We start from the raw sequence: 25,385 nt of genomic DNA on the forward strand, positions 1-25,385 counted from the left end.
AGAAGACAAAGGGATCTAGGGAAAGGAAGAAGGGAGGAAAGAGGGGAGATACTGGGGAATGAATTGATCAAATTATGCTATGTTGGGCTGTGATTGTGGCTCAGAGGTAGAGTGCTCGCCTAGCACGGGCACGACCCGGGTTCAATCCTCAGCACCACATAAAAATAAAGGCATTGTTTTGTGTCCTAAAAAATCAATATTAAAAAAACCTAAAAAATAAATATTTTAAAAAAACTAAAAAAAAATTTTTTTTAAAATTATGCTATGTTCATGTATGAATATCTTGATATTATGTATGATTATGCACCAATAAAAGTAATTAAAAATAAAAATGCACCAATAAAAGTAATTAAAAATAAAAATGGCTTTAATAATTCAGAAAAATTAAAATTAAACAATAATATACTATCTTCCATTAGCAGATAAGCTTTCCTTTGTTTTTATCTCAGAGATTCTTCAGATAATAATAACTATTCTGTTACACAGGCTTTCAAGTGTGTGATAAAGGGGATGACTACAGAAGCACCCTGGAGGTTCAAAAATAAGGGACTGCCAGGCCTGACAAAGACAACACTAGACATTTACAGATCATTTTTACTATGGTACACACATGTAAAACTACTAAATAAACTTTTAACAAGCTGAATATAGCATCACGTTGAAAGATTTCCCTGATATATATATAAGGAGGATTTATTCTAGGAATGTAAGACTGGTATCACAAGGGAAACTGTTAACATAAGTTATCAAATGAACAGATAAAAGTTTTTCAATCCATAATTATCTCAAACAGATGTCAAGAATGGACTTTTAAAATATGTAGTAGGGCTGGGGTTTGTGGCTCAGCGGTAGAATGCTTGCCTACTATGTGCGAGGTACTGGGTTCCATCCTCAGCACCACATAAAAACAAATAAAATAAAGGTATTGTGTCCAAATACAACTAAAAATATTAAAAATATATGTATAGTCATTTTGGATCGAATTTTTAAAAATATACTCCATATGCAGGATTTCTTTCTGAATATGACAGAATATTTATATTAAAACCAAAAATCAAAATGGGATGGCAATGATACTTCCTGGTGTCAATTATATTTAACATAGTATACAAAAAACTTTAAGAGTAAGAAAGTAAGGAATGCGTATAGGAAAGGAACACTTTAGCTATATGAGTTTCTTATTTTTCCAAACGAATTTCAGAACTATTTTTTTCTAGTTCTGTGAAGAATGTCATTGTACTTTTGATAGGGATTGTGTTGAATCTGTATAATGCTTTTATTAATGTGGTCATTTTGATAAAATTAATTCTGCCTATCTAAGAAAATGGGAGGTCTTTCCATCCTCTAAGGTCTTCCTCAATTTCTTTCTGTAGTGTTCTATAGTTTTCATCGTAGAGGTCTTTCATTTCTTTTGTTATAGATTGATTTCCAAGTATTTTTGAGGTTATTTTAAATGGGATAATTTTCCTAATTTCTTTTTAAGCAGATTCATTATTGGTGTATTAGAAACATGATTGTTTCCTGAGTGTTGATCTTGTATCCTGCTATTTTGCTGAATTCATTTATCAGCTGTAGGAGTTTTCTGGTGGAGTTTTTTGGGTCTTCTAAATATAGGATCATGTTGTCAGCAAACAGATAATTTGAGCTTTTCTTTTACTATTTGATTCTCTTTAATGTCCTTCTCCTGCTTGATTGATCTGGCTAGAGTTTCAAGGAGTATGTTGAACAAGAGTGGTGAAAGTGGGCATTCTTGTCTTGTTCCTGTGTTTAGGGGAAATGATTCAGTTTTTCTCCATTCAGAATAATATTGGCCTTGGGTTTGTTATATATAGCCTTTAAAATGTTGAAGAAAGTTCATTGTGTCCCTAGTTTTTTGTAGTGTTTTAAACATTAATGGATGCTTTACTTTGTCAAATGCTTTTTCTGTATCTATAATTATGTGATTCTTAAACCTAATCGATAAGTGGGCAAAAGAACTAAATGGACACTTCTCAAAAGAAGTTTAAATTCTCAGCAAATATATGAAAAAATGTTCAACATCTCTAGCAATTAGGGAAATTCAAATAAAAACTACACTGAGATTTCATCTGACTCCAGTCAGAATGGCAGTTATCAAGAAGACAGATAATAATAAACATTGACAAGGATGTGGGGTAATAGATTTATAGATTGTTGGTGGGACTGCAAATTAGTACAACCAATCTGGAAAGCAGTATGGAGATTCCTCAAAAAAAATAGGAATGGAGCCACCATATGACCAAGCTATCCCACTCCTATATATATCTAAAAGATTTAAAATCAGCATACTACAGTGACACAGCCTTATACAGAAAATGTGGCATATATACACAATGGAGTATTACCGAGCCATAAAGAATGACTTTATGGTTGTTGCCACTTAATGCATGGAACTGGAGATTATCATGCCAAGTTATATAATGCAGTCCCCAAAAGCCAAAGGTCAAATGTTTTCTCTGATATGCAGAAACTAGTCCAAAATAAGGGGAGGAGAGTAAAAAAAGAAATAAAGATAGAGAAAGGGGAAAAAGTGGATAAGAAATTCCATGAAATTAGAGGAAAAAATCAATAGATTAGATGAAGGGACTGAGGAGGAACAGGAAAAGGGAAGAAGAGTGGGATGAATTTGAGCAAACTTTTGTATGTGCATGCATGGATGTGGCACAGTAGGTACTGGCATCAGGTATATCCTCAGAACACTAATTAAAAAAAAAAGTAAACTGCAGGTGGATTGAAGAGGAATTGATGGAGTGGAGGTAGGGGTAAGGGTAGAAGGGAGAATCCTGGGAATCAAATTGGAGTAGGTTGTGTTCCAAGATTTTGTGATTATGTCAGGGTATATTCTGATGAATGTTTTAAAAAAACTGGCACTAACAGTCTACTTACCTTAGTTACTGCTTACTCAGTATATCCTGTCCAGCTCTCAACAGAAATCATAAGGTATACCAAAAGACAAAAAACAACAAGGATCGAAAAAAAAAAAACTATAATAGAAACAAAGAATGCTTTAAATGGGCTCATCTGCTGGACATGGGAAAGGAAACAATCAGTGAGCTTGAAGAAGCATCAATGGACACTTCCCAAACTGAAATGCAAATTGGAAAAAAATACAGGGAAAAAAAGCAAAGAAAAGAATATCCAAAAACTGTGGGACAATTACAAAAGACGTAACATGCATAATGGGACTACCACAAGAAGAAAGGAACAGAAGAAATACATGAAGTGATTATGACTGGTAATTTCCCAAAATTAATAATGGTACACCAAGCATAGGTTAATGAAGCTCAGAGAAATCTAAGAAAGATAAATGCCAAAAAAAATCTACATCTAGGCAAATCATATCCTAACTGCAGAAAATCAAAGGATAAACATCATGCAATTAGCCAGGGGAAATAAACACCTTATGTATATATGGGCAAGGGTAAGAATTACAATAGACTACTTTTTAGAAAAGGATATAAAGATATAACATGCTACCACTAATCTAAACAAATCTGGAGTAGGCTATTAATTTCAGGGAAAAAAACAGATTTCAGAGCAAAGAAAATTATCAGAGATAGAGGGAGCATTACATATCAATAAAGGGATCAAATTTCTGAGAGTACATAACAATCTTTAATTAGTATGTGCCTAACAACAGAGTGTCAAAATATGTGAACCAAAACCTGATATACAAGGAGAAATAGATGAACCCACTATTATAGTTGGAGGCTTTAACACTCCTTTATCAGTAACTTATAGATTCAATGGGCACAGAATCAATAAGTACACAGTTTACTGAAATAAACTATGAATAGCACCATCAATCAACTGAATTTTTCCTTGACATCAATGGAATACTTTGTGTAACAACACAAGAACACACATTCTTCTCAAGTTCACATAGAACATTCACTAAGATAGATCAAGTCTGGGACATAAAATACACCATAACAAATTTAAAAGAACATAAATCATAAATAGTATGCTCTCAGACCACAATGGAATTATACTAGAAATCAATAAAAGAAAGTCAGCTGGAAAAAAGCAAAATAATTTGGATATTAAAGATACTTTTAATATTACATTAGTCAAAGAAGTCTCATGAGAAACTAAAAAATACTGAACAAAATCAAAAGGAAAAATAACATAAAAATCTGTGGGATGCAGAAAAACCAGTCCTTAGAGGGAAACTGATAGCACTTCTTTTTACATATATAAGAAAAACAAGAAAGATCTAAAATCAATCATCTAAGATTCCACTTTAAGAAATTAGAAAAAAACAAAATGAATCCAAAGTAAGAAGAAAAGAAGTAATAAAATCAGAGCGGAATTCAATGAAAGTGAAGACAGTAAATCAAAAGAGAAAGTCAACAAACAAAAAGTTGGTTCTTTGAAAAGATCAATATAATAATAAATGTCTTGTCAATTTACCCAACCAAAAAAGAACGCACAAATCACTAATATGATACATAAAACAGGGACTATCACTCTTGATCACATGCACATTAAAAGATAATAAAGGAACATTACTAACAATTCTATGTCAACAAATTTTATAACTAAATGAAATGGACTAGTTATTCTTTTTTTTAATTTTTTTTAAGAGAGAGTGAGAGAGGGGAGAGAGAGAGAGAGAGAGAGAGAGAGAGAATTTTTTTTTAAATATTTATTTTTTAGTTCTCGGCGGACACAACATCTTTGTTGGTATGTGGTGCTGAGGATCGAACCCGGGCCGCACGCATGCCAGGCGAGCGCGCTACCGCTTGAGCCACATCCCCAGCCCCGACTAGTTATTCTTGAAAAACACAATCTACCAAAACTCACACAAGGAGAAAAAGATCATGTAAATAAGCCTATACTTATCAAAGAAAGTAAATCAATAATTAATAAATTTCCAAATCAGAAAGCACAGACCCAGATGGGTTCACTGGTGTAGTCTACTAAACATTTAAGAAGAAATTATACTGATTCTCTACAAATTCTTTCAGAAGATAAAAGCAAAGGGAAACTTCCTAATTCATTCTATGAAGCCAGAATTGTCCTAATACCAAAACCAGGTAGAGAAATGACAAGAAAACCACAGACCCATATCTCCGAAAACAAAGATGCAAAAATCCTGAACAAAATATTAGCAAATTGAATACAACAAAAGAATTACATGCTATGACCAAATGGGATTTATCCCAGTTATTGAAGGTTAATAGTTCAACATTCAAAAATAAATAAACATAATCTATCATATTAACATACTAAAGAAAATCACATGATCTTATTGATAGATATAGAGAAGCATTTGTCAACATCCAACACCCATTTATGATAAAAAAACTGTCAATAAACTAGGAATACAAGGAACTTCTGCAACCTAATAAAGAACATCTACAAAAAAATCTACAGCTAACATCATACTTAAACAGTGAGAAACTTGAAGCTATCCCAGTGAAATTGAGAACAAAGCAAGGATGTTACCTTCTAGGAAGCCTCGTCAACATCATACTGAAAGTTCCAAGGAATGCAGTAAGACAAGGAAAGGAAACAATGTATACAGAGTAGGAAGGAAGAAGCAAAACTGTCCTTGTTTAGTGATTACATGATTGAGTATGTAGAAAATTCCACAGAATCAACAAAACACTTCTGATACTAATAAGCAAGTTTAGAAATGTTGCCAGATACAAGGTTAATACGTAAAAGTCAACTTTTTGTATATTCTGACAGTGCAAAATTGGAATTTGAAATTAAAAACACAATGTCATTTAAAGTAGTACCAAAAATGAAATAATTAGGTGTAAAACTATCAAAATACAAGATTTAGGGCTGGGGTTGTGGCTCAGCGGTAGAACGCTTGCCTAACAAGTGTGAGGCCCTGAGTTTGATCCTCAGCACCACATAAAAATAAATAAAATAAAATAAAGGTATTGTGTCCAACTACAACAAAAAATAAATATAAAAAGACTATTAGTCAATTATTTAAAAAAATACAAGATTTATATGAGCAGGGGTGGGGCTATAGCTCAGTGGCAGAATGACTGCCTAGCATATGTGAAGCACTGGGTTTGATCCTTAGTACTGCATAAAATAAATAAAGTGAAAGCATAGCCAGGCACAGTAGTGCTTGCCTAGAATCCCAGTGGTTCAGGAGGCTGAGAGGAGGATCATGAGTTCAAAGCCAATCTCAGCAATGGCGAGGCACTAAGCAATTCAATGAGACTCTGTCTGTAAATAAAATACAAAATAGGACTGGGAATGTGGCTCAGTGGTCGAGTGCCCCTGGTACCTCCCTCAAAAAAAGATGAAGTAATATAGGAAAGGGAGCAGGGGGAGTAGGAAGGAAGTGGAAGGAGAGGTACAGGGGTCTGAATTAGAATAAAATGTATTCCATACTTGTATAATCATGTCAAAATGGATTCTACTGTTATAAAAAGAACCAATAAAAATAAAATAAATAGTGATGCATCCTGAAAAAAAAAAAAGATGCAGTAATCAAGACAGTTTGATATTGGTGACAGAATAAATCCACAGAACAGAACAGAGCACCTAGAATTACACTCCCCAAAATACAGTTAGTTGATCTTTGAGAAAGGAGCAAAGGCAACACAATGATGCAAAGATAATCTATTCTAAAAATGGTGCTGAAACAGCTGGACATGTGCATGCAAAAGATGTATCTAGACATAGGCCTTTGACTTTAACAAAATTTAATTAAAAATGAGCCACAGGACTAGATGTAAAAACACAAGCTATAAAAGTCCTAGAAAATAATATAGGCAACTTCAGGTTTGACAATGAGTTTTCAGATAAGATACCAAAAGCATGATTTATGAAAAAAACGATAGGTTGGACTTTCTTATAATTAAAAACTGTTGCTCTGCCAAAGCCACTGCTAGCAAAGTGAAAAAAAAAATTAGATACTGGGAGAAAATATTTGTGAAAGACATAGATGATAAAGGATTGATACCTATAATATACAAGGAACTCTTAAAACTCAACAAAAAATGAACAACCCAGTTAATGGACAAGAGACCTGAACAGACACCCAACAAAGAAGATACTCTGATGACAGACAGAGAAGCATATGAAAAGATGCCTAACATCAAATGTCATTAGGGAATTGCAAATTAAAATGAGATAAGACTACATATCTATTAGAATGGCTAAAATCCAAAACACTGACAAAACTAAATGCTGATGGGGATGCATAATAACTTTCATTCATTGCCTGTGGGAATATAAAAAGGTACAGCTACTATGGAAGACAGTTTGGTGGTTTCTTGCAAAATTAAACATGGTCTTACCATATGATCCCTCCATTTCTTGTGTTTACCCAATTGAGCTGAGAATTTATGTCCATAAAAAATCTTGCACACAAATGTCTATAGCATTGTTATTCATAATGGCCAAAACTTGGAAACAACTAAACTGCCCTTCAATAAATGAATAATACAAATAAACTATGGCATATTAAATTATTTTTTTCTTTTGCTATTGGGTATTAAACCCAGAGTGCTTTATCACTGAGCTACATTCCCTAACCCTTTTTATTTTTATTTTGAGACAGGATCTCACTAACTTGCTAGGGGCTTCACTCAGTTGCCAAGGCTGGTTTTGAACTTGTGATCCTCCTGACTCAGTCTCCTGAGTCACTGGGACTACAGTAAACTGTGGCACATTCAGACAACAGAACCTTCTTCACCAATAAAGATAAATGAGCTGCCAGGTGAGGTGATACATGCCTGTAATCCCAGCAGCTATAAAGCTGAGGCAGGAGGATCATGAGTACAAAGCCAGCCTCAGCAAAAGGCACTAAGCAACTTGGTGAGACTCTGTCTCTAAATAAAATACAGAATAGGGCTGGGGATCTGTGGTTGAGTGCCCCTGAGTTCAATCTTTGGTGCCCCCAAAATAAACAAACAAATAAATGGGTAAATATATAAAGACAAAACCATTAACACATTAAATGATCAGTGATTGCCAAAGATTTAGAATAGGGGAGGGGAAAGTTGAAGAGGTAGAGCATAAAGAATTTACAGTGAAACTACTCTGTGTACTATAATGTTGGTTACATGTCATTATGCATTTGTCCAAACCCAAACAATGTGGAACATAAAAAAGGATTACTGTAGGGCATAATGGCATGGGCCTATAGTCTCAGTTATCTGGGAGGCTAAGGCAACAGGATCACTTGAGCCCAAGAGTTCCTTAGTACCATCCTTTTCCTTCTCCCTGATTCACTTGTTCTACTCTGTGTATCTCCCTTTTATTATTATTTTAATGAGTGCATTATAATTATATATAAATGGAATTCATTGTGGTATAGTCATGCATGAAAATAGCATGATTTAGTATACTTCATTCCCCAACACTACACCATGTTCCCATCTTCTCTCCCCTTCCTCTACTCTTTTGGTGTCTCTTCTATTTTCATGAGATTCTCCTTTTTTTTTTTTTACTTTATTCTCTCATTCTCAAGCTTCAACATGAGAGAAAACATTTGACATCTGACTTTCTGAATCTGCCTTATTTCACTTAGCATGGTGTTCTCCAGCTCCTCCATTTACTCACAGATGCCATAATTTCACTCTTCTTTATGGCTCAATAATACTCCATTATGCGCGCGCGTGCGCACACACACACACACACACACACACACACACACAACATTTTCTTTATCCATTTATCTGTTGATGGGCACCTAAGTTGGTTCCATAGCTTGGCTATTGTGAATTGCATTGTTATAAACATTGATATGGCTGCATCAGTACAGTATGCTGATTTTAGATTATTTGGATATATGCCAAGGAGTGGGATAGGTGGATCATATGGTGGTTCCATTCTTACTCTTTTGAGAACTTTCCAAACTGCTTTCCAAAATGGTTTATAATTTGCAGTTCCACCAACAAAGCTTAACTCTACCTTTTCCCCCATGTCCTTGCTAGTAATTATTGCCATTCTAACTGGAGTGAAATCAAATCTCAGTGTTGTTTTGTTTTGCATTTCCTGGATTAATAGGGATGTTGAACAGTTTTCCATGTATTTATTGGCCATTTCTAGTTATGTGTGTTAAGATCATTTGCCCATTAATTGATAGCTGATCACAAATTATACTATAGAGCTATAGTAACAAAAACTGTATGACTGGTATAAAAACAGACATGAAGACTAATGGAATAGAACAGAAGATGGAGATAAACCCACACAGCTACAGTCATCTGAACCTTGACTAAGGCACCAAAAATATATTGAAAAAAGACAACCTTTTTAACAAATAATGCTGGGAGAACCAGAAATTCATATGTAGAATAAAACTAGATCTTTATCTCTTGATCAAAGTGGATAAATGCCTAGGAATTAGAACAGAAACACTGCAACTGCTACTACACGAAAACATAGACTCAAAACTCCAATATATTGGTATAGGCATTGACTTCCTTAATAAGACTATTAAAGCTCAAGAAATAAAACCAAGAATCAGTAAGTGGGATAGCATCAAAGTGAAAAGCTTCTTTCTGTACAGCAAAGGAAACAAGAGTGTGAAGAGAGAATCCCCTCTTTTGACAGGAAATTAATATTGACATATATAAAGAACTCAAAAAACACCCAAAAAATAAAATAATAAACAAAATACCCAATCAATAAATGGGGAGATGATCTTCTGTCTCTTTCTACACCCAAACCTAAGTTAAACAGTTTCCAAAGCCAGACACAGGGGTACACACCTGTAATCCTGACAACTTAGGAAGCTGAGGCAGGAGGATAGCAAGTTCAAGGCAAATCTCAACAACTTACTGAGACCCTGTCTCAACATAAAATAAAAAGAACTTTGGATGCAGCTCAGTGGCAAAGCACCCTGAGTTCAATCCCCAGTACTGACAAAAATAAGTTTCTAAGAAACACTTTTATCTACCTACTAGACTAAACAACCAATGCTGCCTATTTAGTTCAGTGCTGTTTTTCTAGCAACCAACAGAGTGGCTAACCCACAGTAAGTACTTCCTAAGTAACTGCTGAAAAAAATGCCTGAATCTGAGGGAACTGATGGGAAAGAAAACAGTATTCTAATATAACAATGCACACTTTCCTTAGGCCCATGCACACAGATGGAAAGCATGGCACCTCTGCAGTGCAGATGACAGAGGGTGCAGAACTGAAGGATCAAGTACTGGAACAGCATGCTTGTATATGTATGCAAGTACCTCCACCTACCTGCAACAAGGAAGCTCATTCTTTTCAACCAGACATGTGCATGGAATAGGTCATAGGGAGATCTACTCTTCTTTATGCTTCTGATAGTCTGATAAATCAAGAAATTGAGGAAAGCAAGAAGGGAGACATAACAACACTTGATCTTCTAGATGTAGGCATGGCTCCCTCTTGTTGAATTCTTGGCTGGAGACAGTACTTGAGAGAACACTCATCTCTAGGTTGAAAGGAAATGGGGGTGGGGACAGATCAGAAGGCTCTGGTTCCTGACTACTACCCAGTATGCGGATGACAGAAGAGGAATACATAGAAAACTCACTTTCATCTTCTGGGTACCTAAGCATGTGGACATTATTTAATAAGGAGATTTATTCTAGTACATAGCAAGACCACCAAAATGCCTGCAATTCCTAACTATTCTCTTCTGTGCTTCCCCAACACATACATGTCACTCAAAAACTATTACAAGGGCATGAGGATATGGCTCAGCGGTGGAGTGCTTGCCTGGCATGTGTATGGTCCTGAGTTTGATCCCCAGGACAGGAAGGAAAAAACTATTATAAGAGAGAGAGAGGGAGGCATTAATGTATAGGCTCTCTGTCCTTCTTGATGCTGATGAGCTCACCCTCTCTAAATCCTTGCCCAGGTGCATTGCATTGAGACAGCACTAGCACCCAGACAGCAAGGATTAGAGAGGGGGAGCAGGGCAGAAGGTTCAGGGCCCCATACTGTTCAATTTGGAGAAGGTTCTCTGTTACATAGGTCTGTGTGAGAATGGGAGTGAGAGGTCTCATACTTTGGGTGTGTTGGGAGAGTGTGTCAATATTAAGTCCCATTCTGTGGCCCACTGCCAACTCATACAGGAATATTAGGTGACATGGAAGTCCACTCTTATACACATCTTCTTTGAGGCAAGGACCAAGTCCATCTGGTGTACTACTAAGTGCTTATGGCCCTGACTGCACAGTGTCAGCACATCCTAAGTGCTTAATCAGGACTTGCAGAAGGGAGGGGAAAGGGGAAGGGAACAAAAAGGAGAAGGAAGTGGAGATTCACAGGCACTTTGTCCTTCTATGTGTAGTAAAGGGCCCTTCTTGTATCCTGAAGATAGCACTCACATCTAGGCGGCAAGGGAAGCAGATGGAACAGAGCAGAAGGCTGAGGATATGTCCATGACATGCACATGCACAGTACACTCATTTGTATGAAGGGATAAAGCCCAATTTCTGACATCCTGAGCCCACCCATCCACAGAAAACTGGACACAATGGGGAAGTATATTAACCATGAACTGACAAGACAGTAAGGCTGGCATTTCTGACAAGTTAGTTCAACATGGCATTGCCCCAAAGCAGGAAATCAGTACATTTGTTAATGGAATAGATAAATGAATGGACAGATGGACCAAAAATATACAAATGACTCACTTAAAAGATGAGCAACAAAAAGCAAACTGCTGCACTAACTCTATCCTTCATGTAGACAAGACTCATGATTGTGTATCTTTGCACAAGCCTGGTTCACTGATAAGATAGCACTCATGCTGAGGTTGCAAACATAGGCAATGGTGAGCAGAAATCAGAATTGAGCCACATGCACAGCTGCATGCATTTGAGTGCATGTGTAGCATGGAAATTCACACTCCTGCAGACAAGAGCATAGAATAAAAAGCCCCCCCCCAATTCTTTCAGTTTTTATAGAAATATCTATATTTACACAGGTGTGCACAAAGGGGAAAGGGTATGCACACGAACAACAAGGTTCAATTTCTGGTATACCTAAGTGCCTATGTCCTCAGCTTGGGGAAGCCCATTCACCACATATCTCCACTGGATAGGAAGTCCTGGAGAGAGACACTGTCCCTTATACAAAAGGATACTCCTAACACAGCACATGGCACATCAAGAGTAATCAAAAAGTATGTGTTGATTGAACTGTCTGGCAGAAGATTCATGATGACAAGGCTCACCCTCCTGTAATCCATGCACACAGGAGGTGTTTTGAGAATTCACAACTCCGATATGCAATGGGTATAGGAGAAGGAGCAGTTCGCTCTTCTGCACACTGTGTGTGTGTGCGCGTGCGTGTGCGTGCGTGCATGTGCGTGCGTGCGTATGTGTGTGTGTGTGTTTAAAGTGTCAGGTACATGACAGGTTCAAGGTACATAATGCCTGGAGAACTAGTGTTAAGGCTCTCCCCTTCCCTTTCTTGTATGTTCATTTAACCTCCTGTACTCATCAAGTGTGTGGTTGTGGAGGAGATGTGAGAGATTAATGGAATGGTGCCCCTCCCCACATTGGGCTATGGAAACATACATGAGAATTGGGAGAGTTCATTCCCTACTAGCCCCTTAACTGACTGGCTCATCACTGTGTTACCAACACTTACACTAAGTCAATGATTCTCAAACTTGTGTGAATATAAGAATCAGTCAGGGGTGCTGGGGTTGTGGCTCAAGAGGTAGAGCACTTGCCTAGCATGCATGAGGCACTAGGTTCGATCTCAGCACCACATAAAAATAAAATAAATATATTGTATCCACCTATAACTAAAAATTAAATATTAAAAAATAATCAGTCAGAAGGCTTGTTAGAATGCAGATTGCTGTGGTTTATGAATTAGTAGGCCAGGTATGGAGCCCATAAGTTTGTATTTTGAACAAGTTTCCAGGTGATCCTGATGCCGCTGCTCTAGGGAACACACTTTGGGAACCATTACCCCAATTGGGCATTAAATAAATGAAAGAATGAGTAGGGATGATATAAAGAATTTACTTTTAGCTGGGTGCAATGGCAAATGCCTGTAATCCCAGTGACACAGGAGGGAGAGGCAGAAGATTGAAGAGGTCGGACTGGGTAACTTAGCAAGACGCTGACTCAAAATAAAAATAAAAAGGGCTGGGGATGTGGCTCAGTGGTAGAGCACCCCTGGGTTCAATCCCCAGTCCTCTAAAAACAAAAAGACCTTTAAACATGAATGAGATTCCCTTTCTCTGAATTTTTGTATAAAGTCAAAGGACTGGGACAGTATTTGTACCCATGCACCAAGAATGAAAGGGACTTGAATAGAAGGCTCAGGCATCTTCAGATCACGTGTGTGTATATACACAAGAAATAGCAATCTGACACATGGGTGGTTTGCCTAGGATCACACAAAGGTGAAATGTCTTTTCTGCATGTGTATGTGTAAAGAGCAACAAGTAGGGCCTACTTTTCTTCAAGCTCACTGTCTTGCACACTGGGCCTGGGTGGGAGAAGGCTGCTAATAATGTTTTTTTTTTTCTTACCTATACACACTAGGGATGCAACTCTGTGCAAGGGAGACATAGCTTCTGCGTTTCTATATCTGAGCACTCGGTGTGTGTGTAAAAATGATGGAGGATGAAGGACACAATGAGAAGGTTCACTCCCTGGCACATGTGTATGCATGAATAACGAGTGCAGAGGAAGTTTACTCTCTTCAACATGCCCACTAGACATGTGAGGATGAGCTCCATGTCAGTCTTGCTCACCCTGAATGTCCACGATGGCCACATGATAGGGGTTCATCTGTTTGTGAAAGATAAATGAATGAAGGATGGGTGTTATGTACAGGTTGTTGTATGCAGAAGTGGTTCAGCCTTTGATTGCTTACCCAGGTGCACTATATGGACACATAACTCAGCACTGGCACCCCAGTACAACAATTCAAGAGGGAGAGGAGGACTCCGGGCTCAGGCATCCACAACCTGTTTATATGTGTGTGCTCACACATAGTTACAGGGAAGGCTCACTTTTCTGTATATATTATGTTCACATGTGAGTGTACAGATGAGTAAGACCTGTCTCATACAGCAGCAACAGGAAGAAGATTCCCCTCATTCAATCCCTGTCTATGGGAGGGGTAAGAAAGCTCACTGGTCTTTACAGTGGAACCTGAAAGGGGAGAACACAACAGGTTTCAACTCCTACATCCCTGTAAGTGGGTTCCCTGCACAAAAGTCCATGTATCTGGGTATGTCTGGAAGCAGAGGAATAGGGAGAACTTAAGAAATCTCACTGAGCAGAACCTGAGCATGGTCATGCGTGCACACTGGATAATGAAGAACATATAAGCTACTTCATTTTTTCTTTTGAGCAGAGAGTCTATTAGTCCACAACATCTATGGATCATAGTGTATTTACTAGTCTCCTACAAGAATAAAGGGAAGCAACCTTTATCCATTTTTATCCTTCCTTTATCTTCGATGACCAACATAGTACCTGGCATTTATAGACGAAAAGGAATGGAGGAGAGAAATTTGACATGTAGGAGTTCATGTCCCTTTAAATGGAAACATGGTTCCATCCCTTAGAGCTCAGGAACTGTAATTCAAGAAAGCATTGGCACCTAGTTGTAACAATGTGACTAATAGAGTACCTCAGAGGACCAACTCTGTGGGTATGGGTCTGTGTGTGGGTAACCCATTGGGCCCCTTTCCCTGCACACAGTGCATTTATGTGTGATTGTACTGAGATCTAGAAGATTCTTCCACACATGTCTGTGTAAGACCCAGAAAAGAGGGAAGGAAAGAGTACGGGTACATGTGGGATGATATGCATCAAGTCCCAATCTGCAATCTACCCACCCTCACGACATGCAGGCTGAATGATTAAGGAGCGGAGTGCATTCTCCCTGAGCTGTATGCTCCCTGAAGATAGGGCCAGATGAAGCCCATTATAATATGGGTCAACTGCCCAGCACACCACCTGCCATAGACAGTCATTTTATGAATGGAAGGAGGACACATAGGTGCTCTGTCCTAGTGAAGATGGTACTCTCCCTCTCGAAACCCTTGCCCAGGTGCACTGCATTCGGAAAGCACTCTCACCCAGATAGCAAGGATTAGAGAGGGGGAGCGAGAACAGGAGATTTCAGCACCTACAGACCTTTGTGTGAGTTTAACAAGAAGGCCTGCTGTTCTTTTTTATTTTTTTTTAATTTGTTCTTTTTAGCTATACATGACAGTAGAGTGTATTTTGACATATTATACATACATGGAGTAGAAGTGATTCTAATTAGGATCCCATTCTGTGGCTGTACAGGATGTGGGGAGGCCTGCTGTTCTTTGCCCAGGGCAATTACTTAGGATTGAACTGATGTAATAAAGAAGCGTCTCCTACAAGTGTCAGTATGAGAGTGAGTTTGACTTGTGTGCAAGTTGAACAGGGTAGATAAGAGATTCCCTGTGTGGCATCCTCAGGGCATGCAGAGGTGATGGATGATGATAAAATTCCCCTCCCCACACACACACACACCCGCCCAATAAGAGCCAGGAGGGCAGGAGCCAAGTCTGTCTGTTTCCCATGCCCAGCAGACTGCTCAAGACATGGTACTTGCAGAAACAACAACAACAAAAAAATGAATGAGGGACACAAAGCTGGCAAGATGCAGGCAAGCAGATGAGAGGTGCTGTACAGATCTTCTGTCCTTCTTCATGCAGAGGTGGCTCCCCTTCTCTGAATCCTTGCCCGGGTGCATTGCATTCAGAAAGCATTCTCACCCAGGGACAAAGGATTAGAGAGGAGGAGCAGAGCAGAAGGCCCAGGCACCTGTACTCTGTTTGTGTGTCTTTGTGCATATTTCTCTCTCCTGATCCAATCCTGGCAAAACATCACTATGCGCATCTAAGACCGATGCCCCTCCCCAGGTGTGTGTATGTATCTGCCCCCATGAACAGGTCACATAAACATGCTTTTTCAGACAAAACCTCTGAATACACTCTGTGAATGTCATCTTTTTCAGATCACACTTGAGAGTCTGCCATTCACACTTAGAGGGTAGCAAGAAGGCTGGGATGACACATGTGCACACACATGTTGAAGGATGCTACCATGGAGGGGATATTTTATTCCCTTCATTCCTCTGCCCAGCTCTAACCCTGATGATGACAATGAGTGGGTGCATGAGTCTCATCACCCAATGTATGTTTCCCCATCACAGTATCTGACACTCAGCAAGCTTGGAATAAAGAGAAAGTTCATACTCAGATAGAGGTACCTGTCCACAGGGCAAGTTTATTCTCCCACAGATACCCTCTAGAAAGCCCAGGGCCCTTGGCCATTTTGTTCACCACTGTGTTTCTAACATCCAGTACACAGTCTGGCACCCTACAACAAATTCAAATACTTAAAAGAAGGTGGGAAGATGGTAGAGGAGATGAATACATAACTTGGTCCTTCTACATGGAGACAAGGCTCAGCCTCTTTGAATCCTTGAATAGGTGTGTTGCACTGAAGCAGCACTCACACCTAGGTTCCAAGGATTCGAGAGGGAGAGCAGACATGAAGGCCCAGGCATCTGCCCTTGATAGATATGTGTATGTATAGTTAGAACAAAGAGTCTTGTTCTGCAATACTGCCTCAGCCTTCAGAGTACCCAGAACTATGATGCTATTTATCAATGATTGTACAAAGAGGCAGGGAATGTTCTCTCCTGCACAGTTTAGTGTGAGATTACAGAAAAGTCATGCCTTTGTGCATTTGTTTGAGGGTGACAGTGGTAATTCCACTCTGCAGCCCACCCACTCTTAGGGCATGTAAGTGGAAAAGCTGATGAAGAATTCCATTCTCCTCCCTCAACTGTAAGCTTCATGAGAGCAAAGACCAGGCATGCCTTCTTTAGGACTACTTACCTTTGTATCCCATTACAGAAGAGTTGGTAAACACACATTTGTGGAATGACATGGAAGAAGGACCAAAAGGTGCTCTGTCCTATACGTAGATGAAGCTCTCGCTCTCAGAATCCTTGCCCAGGTGCATTGCATTTAGACAGCACTCTCACCCAGGTAGCAAGGATTAGAGAGAGGGAGCAGGGCAGAAGGCCCCCAGTGGGTCACCCTTCTTTACACAAGGTACTTACTTGTGATGAGAAAGAAGAGAAGGTTCTTGAGCTTCTCATTAAAGATGCCTATTTGGGCATATATTTTGTTTGCTCTCTTGACTAACAGTAACAAAGTATAAGAGAGACTTGTAGGACAAAGACTTGTATGAGAAGGGAGAGGGAGGGAGGGAGGGAGGGGGGAGAGGGAGGGAGGGAGAGAGAGAGAGAAGGGGGAGGGAGGGAGGGAGAGAGAGGAGATAGAAAATGAATATATGACAACACCAAGCTTCATTTTCCCACAAATCATTTCTGTGAATATGAAACAAGAGTGAGTATAGTTGAGTGCACTTGTTCTCAAATCTAACAATATCAGAATCACCCAGAGAACTTGGTAACAAGATGATTACAAGGGTTTCAGATTTGGTAGGCCTGGGACCCAATAATTTGTATTTCTAACAAGTTCTTGGGCAATGCTGATGCTGCTGGTCTGGGAACCTCACGGAGGAATCACTGATATAGTGGGAAAACCATGGTCTTTGGTATGCACAAACCCTGGTTCAAACCCACACTCTACCACATATTGAGCTTAAAGATTCAGCCTGATTTTCCCAAAGTCATATACCACTTCTGAACAATGGGAATAGCAAAGCCTACCTCTTAAATGGTGCCAAGAAAATAAAATGAGAAACCTAAAGTGGAGCACAGTACTTGGCACACAACTACTACTCTCTATTTCTATGTGTATATGTGTTTGGATGAATGCGTATTTATAAGAGGAGTGGCCATACTATTGCATGCAAAGACCACATGAGGGGCTGGGTTGTGGCTCAGCAGTAGAGTGCTTGACTAGCACGTGCGAGGCCCTGGGTTCAATCCCCAGCATCACATAAAAATAAATAAAATAAAATAAAGGTATTATGTCCAACTACAACTAAAAAAAAATTAAAGATCATATGAGAAGGAAGAGTTATGAATATCCACAAGTGTGAGTATCTGCAGGGGGAAAGGCATAGGTTCATTCTCTCTGAATTCTTTTTGTGTGAATTGATGAGTCCCTCTTTCAATTTCCCTAAATCTACAAAGTTCACATCCCTTCATATAAGGAATACAAAGGAAAACACTCTTCTGCTACGTGTGTGTGTGTGTGTGTGTGTGTGTGTGTGTGTGTGTGAGAGAGAGAGAGAGAGAGAGAGATAGAAAGGGTGGGGGAGAGAGAAGACAGAGAGTGAGAGAGAGAAGGGAGAGAGAGAAGAGAGAGAGAGAGAATATGAATATAAATGAGTGAGTAGGAGCTGGAGGTGTGGCTCAGTGGTAGAGCCCTTGCCTAGCATGTGTGAGGTACTGGGTTCAATCCTCAGCACCACGTAAAATAAATAAATAAAATAAAGGTACTGTGTCCATCTATAACTAAAAATATTTTTAAAAATAAATGAATGAGAGATTCTAACATGGCGGCGGGCACAGAGAGATCAAGTCTCTGACCTCTTCAGCTGTGCAGGCATAGGGAGTCGTAAACAACCTAAATCTGTTTGCTCAGGATCACTAGGCAATGCTGAGCTGACGTGGATCTGGGGCGAACAGTCTGGGCCTCTCAGAACACACTCTGAGCCCGGATCGGCTGAATTCAAGCTCCCGTTCGCCTGCTTCCCGCAGACGAACAGCTGTGACTCAGCACTAATCCATCCAGCTGAAACAACTGGTCAGCCCTTCTCATCCTATGGAGGTAAATGCCTACCGAGCCTTCATAGGTAGTGGCCACAGGTTTGAAACGGGGCTTGGGAGAGACAGTAAGGACCCACCCGTTGCATTGGTCGCCCAGCAAAGGGAAACGAACTGTCGCCATTTTCAAGAGATACCACCATGGCAGAGAACTGACGTCATCAGACTGCGGCGGAGGAGATAACTTCATTGAAACCTGCGGCTACAGTTGTGTAATCCCCTAGCCTTCCCTCTCCACACATCGGGGAAACCTTAAGGGCCCCTCCCAGCTCTCCGTAAGGGCCCCTCCCAGCTCTCCCGTGAGCACGATAACCAGACCCAAGGAATCAGAAGTGGCGCGGGACCCGCGGCGCGGAACTACCGCTCCCACCAGTGCTGACAGCTGAGGTCTCTTGCACCAGCTACCGGGGGAGTGGCTACCGGAGGGCAAGTAAAATTCGCTGAGGATTCTCAGCCAAAAGATCTACAAACTTAGGGTCTGAGGGAATGGCAAACTGGAAGAGTGTGCCCAGTCGTTCATGAAAACAGGGCTCCCGGGAGCAGCAGACCTGGCGTGGAGCCAGTATTGCGGTGAGCAGCACCCGTGAGAGGGGCCTGGCTAGAGGAAAAGTGGGAAGTGACTAGACACAAGAGGAGGCCCTAGGCACTCAAGATTGGAGACTCGCCCAGTCTGGGAGGAGCTGCTGCACAGTGATTGGTTCCCGCGTATTGACAGGAGAAACTTGGCCTGGTGGGCAAAGCGCCACCTACTGGAAGAGAAGTTAATCAAACTCTAAGACTGCATTTATTAGTTTTTTTTTCTTTTTTTCTTTTCTCTTTTTTTTTAATTTGGGTTATTCTTTCATTTTCATTTTTCTTTCTTGTTGTTTTTTTAAATTTTTTTTACACTTTTTATTTTTTTTCCTTCTAATTTTAATTTTAATTTTTTTTATTATTTTTTTAATTTTTTTTCTTTTTTTATTTCCTATTTTTTTTCTTCTTTTCTCTTTTCATTTCTTTTCAATTATCTTATCCCCCCTTCCTTGAATTCTACCTGCTTACTCTCATTCTCTTTAGTGACTTCTTCCCTTCCCTTCTAATACCTTTCCTCCCAAGCATCTAATAAATTTATAGGAGTAAACAGTAACTCATCAGTCAAACAGAACAAGAAGTAACATGAGCAGCTTCAAAAAGCAAGGAAGAAAAGGAGTACAAACAATGCAGGACAGCCTAAATATTCAGGAGGACCTAGAGTCATCAGAAAAATGGTCATATAAAGAACTCAAGGAACACCTTAGACAGATGGAATGGAACCTTAAAGAGGATACAAGACAGCAAATTCAAGCAGTGAAAGAACACATTAAGAATGAATTACATAAACAGATAAAAGAAGAAGTTAAGCATCTTTATCAGGAGATAGAGATTATAAAAAATTATCAAACAATAATTCTAGAAATGAAGGAAACGATAAACCAAATTAAAAACTCAATTGAGAGTATCACTAACAGAGTGGAGCAAGTAGAAGCCAGAACGTCAGATAATGAAGACAAAATATATCATCTTGAAAAGAGTCTAGCCAACTCAGAAAGGCTGGTAAAAAATTACGAGAAAAAAATCCAAGAGTTATGGGATAACTGGCAAGGATGTGGAGAATAGGGTACACTTGTACATTGCTGGTGGGACTGCAAATTGGTGCGGCCAATTTGGAAAGCAGTTTGGAGATTCCTGGGAAATCTGGGAATGGAACCACCATTTGACCCTGCTATTGCCCTTCTCGGACTATTCCCTGAAGACCTTAAAAGAGCATGCTACAGGGATACTGCCACATCGATGTTCATAGCAGCACAATTCACAATAGCTAGACTGTGGAACCAACCCAGATGCCCTTCAATAGATGAATGGATAAAAAAATGTGGCATCTATACACAATGGAGTACTATGCAGCAATAAAAAATGACAAAATCATAGAATTTGCAGGGAAATGGATGGCACTAGAGCAGATTATGCTTAGTGAAGCTAGCCAATCCCTAAAAGACAAATACCAAATGTCTTCTTTGATATAATGAGAGCAACTATGAACAGAGCAGGGAGGAAGAGCAGGAAGAAAAGATTAACATTAAACAGAGACATGAGATGGGAGGGAAAGGGAGAGGAATAGGGAAATTGCATGGAAATGAAGGGAGACCCTCATTGCTATACAAAATTACATATAAGAGGTTGTGAGGGGAATGGGAAAATAAACAAGGAGAGAAATGAATTACAGTAGATGGGGTAGAGAGAGAAGATGGGAGGGGAGGGGAGGGGGGATAGTAGGGGATAGGAAAGGTAGCAGAATACAACAATTACTAATAGGGAATTATGTAAAATTGTGGATGTGTAACCGACATGATTCTGCAATCTGCATTTGGGGTAAAATTGGGGGTTCATAACCCACTTCAATCTAATGTATGAAATATGATATGTCAAGAGCTTTGTAATGTTGTGAACAACCAATAAGAAAAAGAAAAATAAATAAATAAATAAATGAGTAGGAATAGGAATATTTTACCTGTATGAAATAAGATGTACCCCTCCATCTCTCCTGCCCCTATATACTCATGCCTGTATATGCTAGACACCTAGCTATGTGTGGGTCTCCCTTGCGTGCTTACTGTCCCGCCTACCTTGCTTGTGTGTATGTGCACATATGCGTTTCTGAATGTGCAAAAGTGGTAAAGAAACTAATACACAAGTGCACCTTCATTAAATAGCTACTTCAGGAAACAATACCTTGACAGCCTACTACCCTTCCGGGGAGGTGGAGAGCACAGGATTAGAGCGGAAAGATTCTACCTCCTGCTTACTGTGTCAGGGGAACTCTGTACATATAGGTCCACATCCCTAAATGTCAGTCTGTTCTGGGGATGGAGTCAGGTGCTTAGGGAATAGGGACTAAAGAATAAATTCATTCTGCAGCATCCACAGCATATGAGTGGACCTACACAATAGGTACAAATGAGTTTCATCTTCCTATATGTGCCTACTAGGAAGTATGTTCAGGGGACTATGGCTTTTCTGTACACTTCTGGCTCCCTGCAGTCAGTAGACTGGTGCATGGTAGGAACTATAGTAATATACCTCTTGGAGGCATTTTGGTAAACTATAAACTACATGTACAATGGAGAACCCATAAGTTTATATCACCTAGGGATGCTGTAGCCATCTCAGTTTGTGTAAGTATACTCTGATGTTCACATAATGATGAAAGCACCTAACAACGCATTTCCCAGAAATCCCCATTATTAAGCAACGTATGGCTATAAATGCATATTGGCTGGCAGGCAAGCAAGATGACAATAAAGCTCATATTGCTCTAAATCTCTGTCCAGGTGCACTGCATGTAAAAAGCACTAGCAACAATTATCAAGGATTAGAGAGGAAGAACAAATGACAAGACTCAGGCATCTGCCTCTCAAGGGTGGCATGAGAGGGATGAAAGACTATATTCACTTTTTAGCTCCTTGAACACAGGCAGGCTTAACAGGGATGAGCGATTTTTATTCTCAGGTACAAGTTTGCCATATGGTAAGCCCAAGGCCCCTGATGCTTTGCTCACTATTGAGCCACCAAATCCAAGAGACATTCAAAAATCTCTGTGAAAGGAACTCGGAGAGGTGATAGAGGCCCTTTTCCTTTCTGTGCAAAGAACACTTGCCTTCTGAGTCCTTGCTCAGGTACACTGCACTGGGGCAGCACTTGCATGTGTGTACTAAGGATTAGAGAGGTGATGACTATACATGTACCCAGCTCACACATGAGAAAAAGGAAAGAAAAGATTCAGTTTCTGACTCCCACTTTCTCTCAAACTGCATGACCAATATATTAGTAAATTCAATTGGCTCTAATTTTCAAATATATCCAAATCTGACCCCTTTTCATTCCCTTCATCACTACCACCAGCTCTAAGCTGCCATCTATCCTCTCACTCGAATTATTTCAATGGTCTCCTAGTTGGTCTCCTTGTTTCTGCACTGACTCACTATATCCACCACACAGCAGTCAGAATGATACTTGTGAAACGAAGGCATGTAAAATTCCAGTAACCCTGGTTTTGAATAGAAAGTATGACAATGTTCTCATGATGTATTTGTCTAGAAACAAGACAAAGACATCACAAAACTTTTATTGTCATTCTGATCTTGAAAAAGTCTAAAAACAATGCCCAATCCAAAGGCATGAGCACCCTGGTGCCCAGAATATGGTCTCTAAATGCCATGTCTGACTGATAAAAACCAAGGCTTCTTAAAGACATAGCAGAGGAAGGACATGTCTCAGATGAGTCAAGAACATTTTTTTTAAATTCCTGAAAGCAGACAAGTTATCAAAAAAAAAAAAGAAAGAAAGAAAAAACTACTGGGCCCATATCAAAAGGACTGAAGAGAGGGCATAACAACACATACCTGTAATCCCAGATATTTGCAAGGATGAGGCCGAAAGATCCTAATTTTAAGACCAACCTCAGCAACTTAGCAAGACCCTATCTTAAAATTTTAAAAAAGGGCTAGGGATGTAGATCAGTGTTAGAGCACCCTTGGGTTCAGTCCCCAGTACCCTACTGAAAATAAAGGACTAAAGAGCCAAACTGAAGAAGTTCACACTGGAACATTTGCACTTCACTGAGAACTGTAATGGACTGAAATACCATCTGTTTATCATAACAGTTTTTACAAATAAAAAGTCTTCTTTGGAGTAAGCTAGTGAATCAACTCATTATTTTGAATCCCAATAAAGAGAATCAAGTAATTATACTGTCTTTCCCATAAAAATGTACTACTGGATAATCAAATAGTAGATGAAGGGAAGTTTTTCTTTATATAAGTTATCCAACTAATAAAGAGAGAATAATAGAATTAGAATATCATCATTTTGCAAATCCTAATGAAATAATGGACCTCAGAATTGAGCATCAAAGGCAAACTAACATCAAAGAGAGACAATCCACCATTATATGCTTCTTGATGGAAGTAGTTCTGCGTCTCTTCCCCAAAATTAAGCCCAAATCTTATCAAGCTTCTAGATGCAACTATCTATTTATAGGAAATATAAACAAGGAAAAGGAACATGTCAGCTACATTACAGGGATATGACCAGAAAAATCTAGATGCTGGAAATCATATAGGATGAATGGCTTACTTTTTTCCAACAAGTAGATTCTAAAAAAAAAATATGTGTAGATTGGGAAGTTATAAAAGTCTTAAGATAGCTAACAATCAAATGCAATATGTGGACTTTATCCTAGTGACTCATGAGACTATCATAGGAGGATCATGAGTTTGAGGCCAGCCTCAGAAACTTAGGAAGACCCTGTCTCAAAATAAAAAGGATTAGAGATATAGCTCAGCAAAATAGTACTCCTGGGATGGACAGATGGAAGGAAGGAAGGAAGGAAGGAAGGAAGGAAGGAAGGAAGGAAGGAAGGAAGGAGAAAGGGGAAAAAAGAGGGGAGGAGGGGGAGGGGAGGAGAATAGAGGGGAGGGGAGGACAGACCAGGGTCCAGAACTTTGGAGACACACATCACCTTTCCCTTTCCTCCATCCTATTTTACTACCTCCCACCTCTCTGTTGCTGCTGCAATGGCTTTGTTGTTCCTAGAACACAGTTGGCAGTTCCTGACTGCCCTATTTGATATTGAAATTTCTCCATGACCATCTCCACTTTAACTGCTCCCACCCATCCCGTACTCCCTTTCCCTACTTTATCATTCTCCAGAGCACTTACTGTTAATTGATACACTATGTATTTTACTTACTTGTTTTGTTCACTATCTGTCTCCCGCTACCAGGACAGATTATTGTCTTTTGATCACTGGTATATTCCTGTTGCCAAAGGGAGTACCTAATACATGTTAGATTCTCACTAAATATTCACTGAATTAATAAATTAATGACTCAACAAATTAGCTGCAAATCATGGGGCTGGTAAGAGAAAGAGATCTTGCTCTCTGACTCATGGCTACCTGAGCATCTAAGAGGACAGTCCTTCATAATCCTCTTGTGCAAATAAGTATGCATATGAGAAGGCAAGACAGAGTAAGATAATTTCACTCCCTGTACCTTAAGTGTGTATAGATACATATGCACACTTGTAATATATAATAAGGATCAGATGCAATTTCCCTCATACTTGGGGTTTGTGAGAATAGCTAGAAGGCTCCCTTTCCATCATAACTGGTGCATGGAAGTCCTAAAAAGGCTTTCTCTCCTCCCCTAAGTACTGACAAGGTAGGACCCGGTCAAAAGACTCTCCTTCCTTCTAGGTTGTGCCTGTCCTTGAGCATGAGGGCTTGCATTCTGTACAAGGAAAAAAGGAGGAGCAGTCTTCCTCTCCTGCAAGATCTGTGTATGACTAAGGTGGGAGAAAGGAGAGAGGGTTGTCCTCCTTCCCCCTGCCTGTGTGTGTGTGTGTGTGTGTGTCTTTCTCTTTTTGTGAAGGTGTGCCTATGTGTATATGCACATGCACAAGAGAGCAGGGAAAGCTGAGGCTCACCATCCTGCAAACCCTGCATGTGGGAGGGGTTTTCAGAAAGTACACCCTCCACCATGCAAGGGATGTAAGAGAGAGAGCAAAGAAGGGCTCACTCTCTTGGCATGACACATGGGTGTACTTAAGGA

The 25,385-nt window shown here is 39.6% G+C and overlaps 1 protein-coding gene across 5 annotated transcripts in view; it reads right to left on the reverse strand.

Moving 5' to 3' along the window:
* CLCN5 (chloride voltage-gated channel 5) overlaps window positions 1-25,385 on the reverse strand; it is a 168,601-nt gene that overhangs the window by 60,538 nt on the left and 82,678 nt on the right. Inside the window, exon 1 of one of the 5 annotated variants that reach the window (XM_081276761.1) lies at window positions 10,201-10,272. The exons of the other annotated variants lie outside the window; for them this stretch is intronic. Coding sequence (XP_081132887.1) covers window positions 10,201-10,219 — 19 coding nt within the window. The 5' untranslated portion in view covers window positions 10,220-10,272. Of the gene's footprint in view, window positions 1-10,200; window positions 10,273-25,385 lie in introns of those variants that run through there. 5 annotated transcript variants of the gene reach the window in all.

Source organism: Spermophilus citellus, assembly GCF_964194105.1.
Source record: "Spermophilus citellus genome assembly, chromosome: X".
Classification (NCBI taxonomy): domain Eukaryota; kingdom Metazoa; phylum Chordata; class Mammalia; order Rodentia; family Sciuridae; genus Spermophilus; species Spermophilus citellus.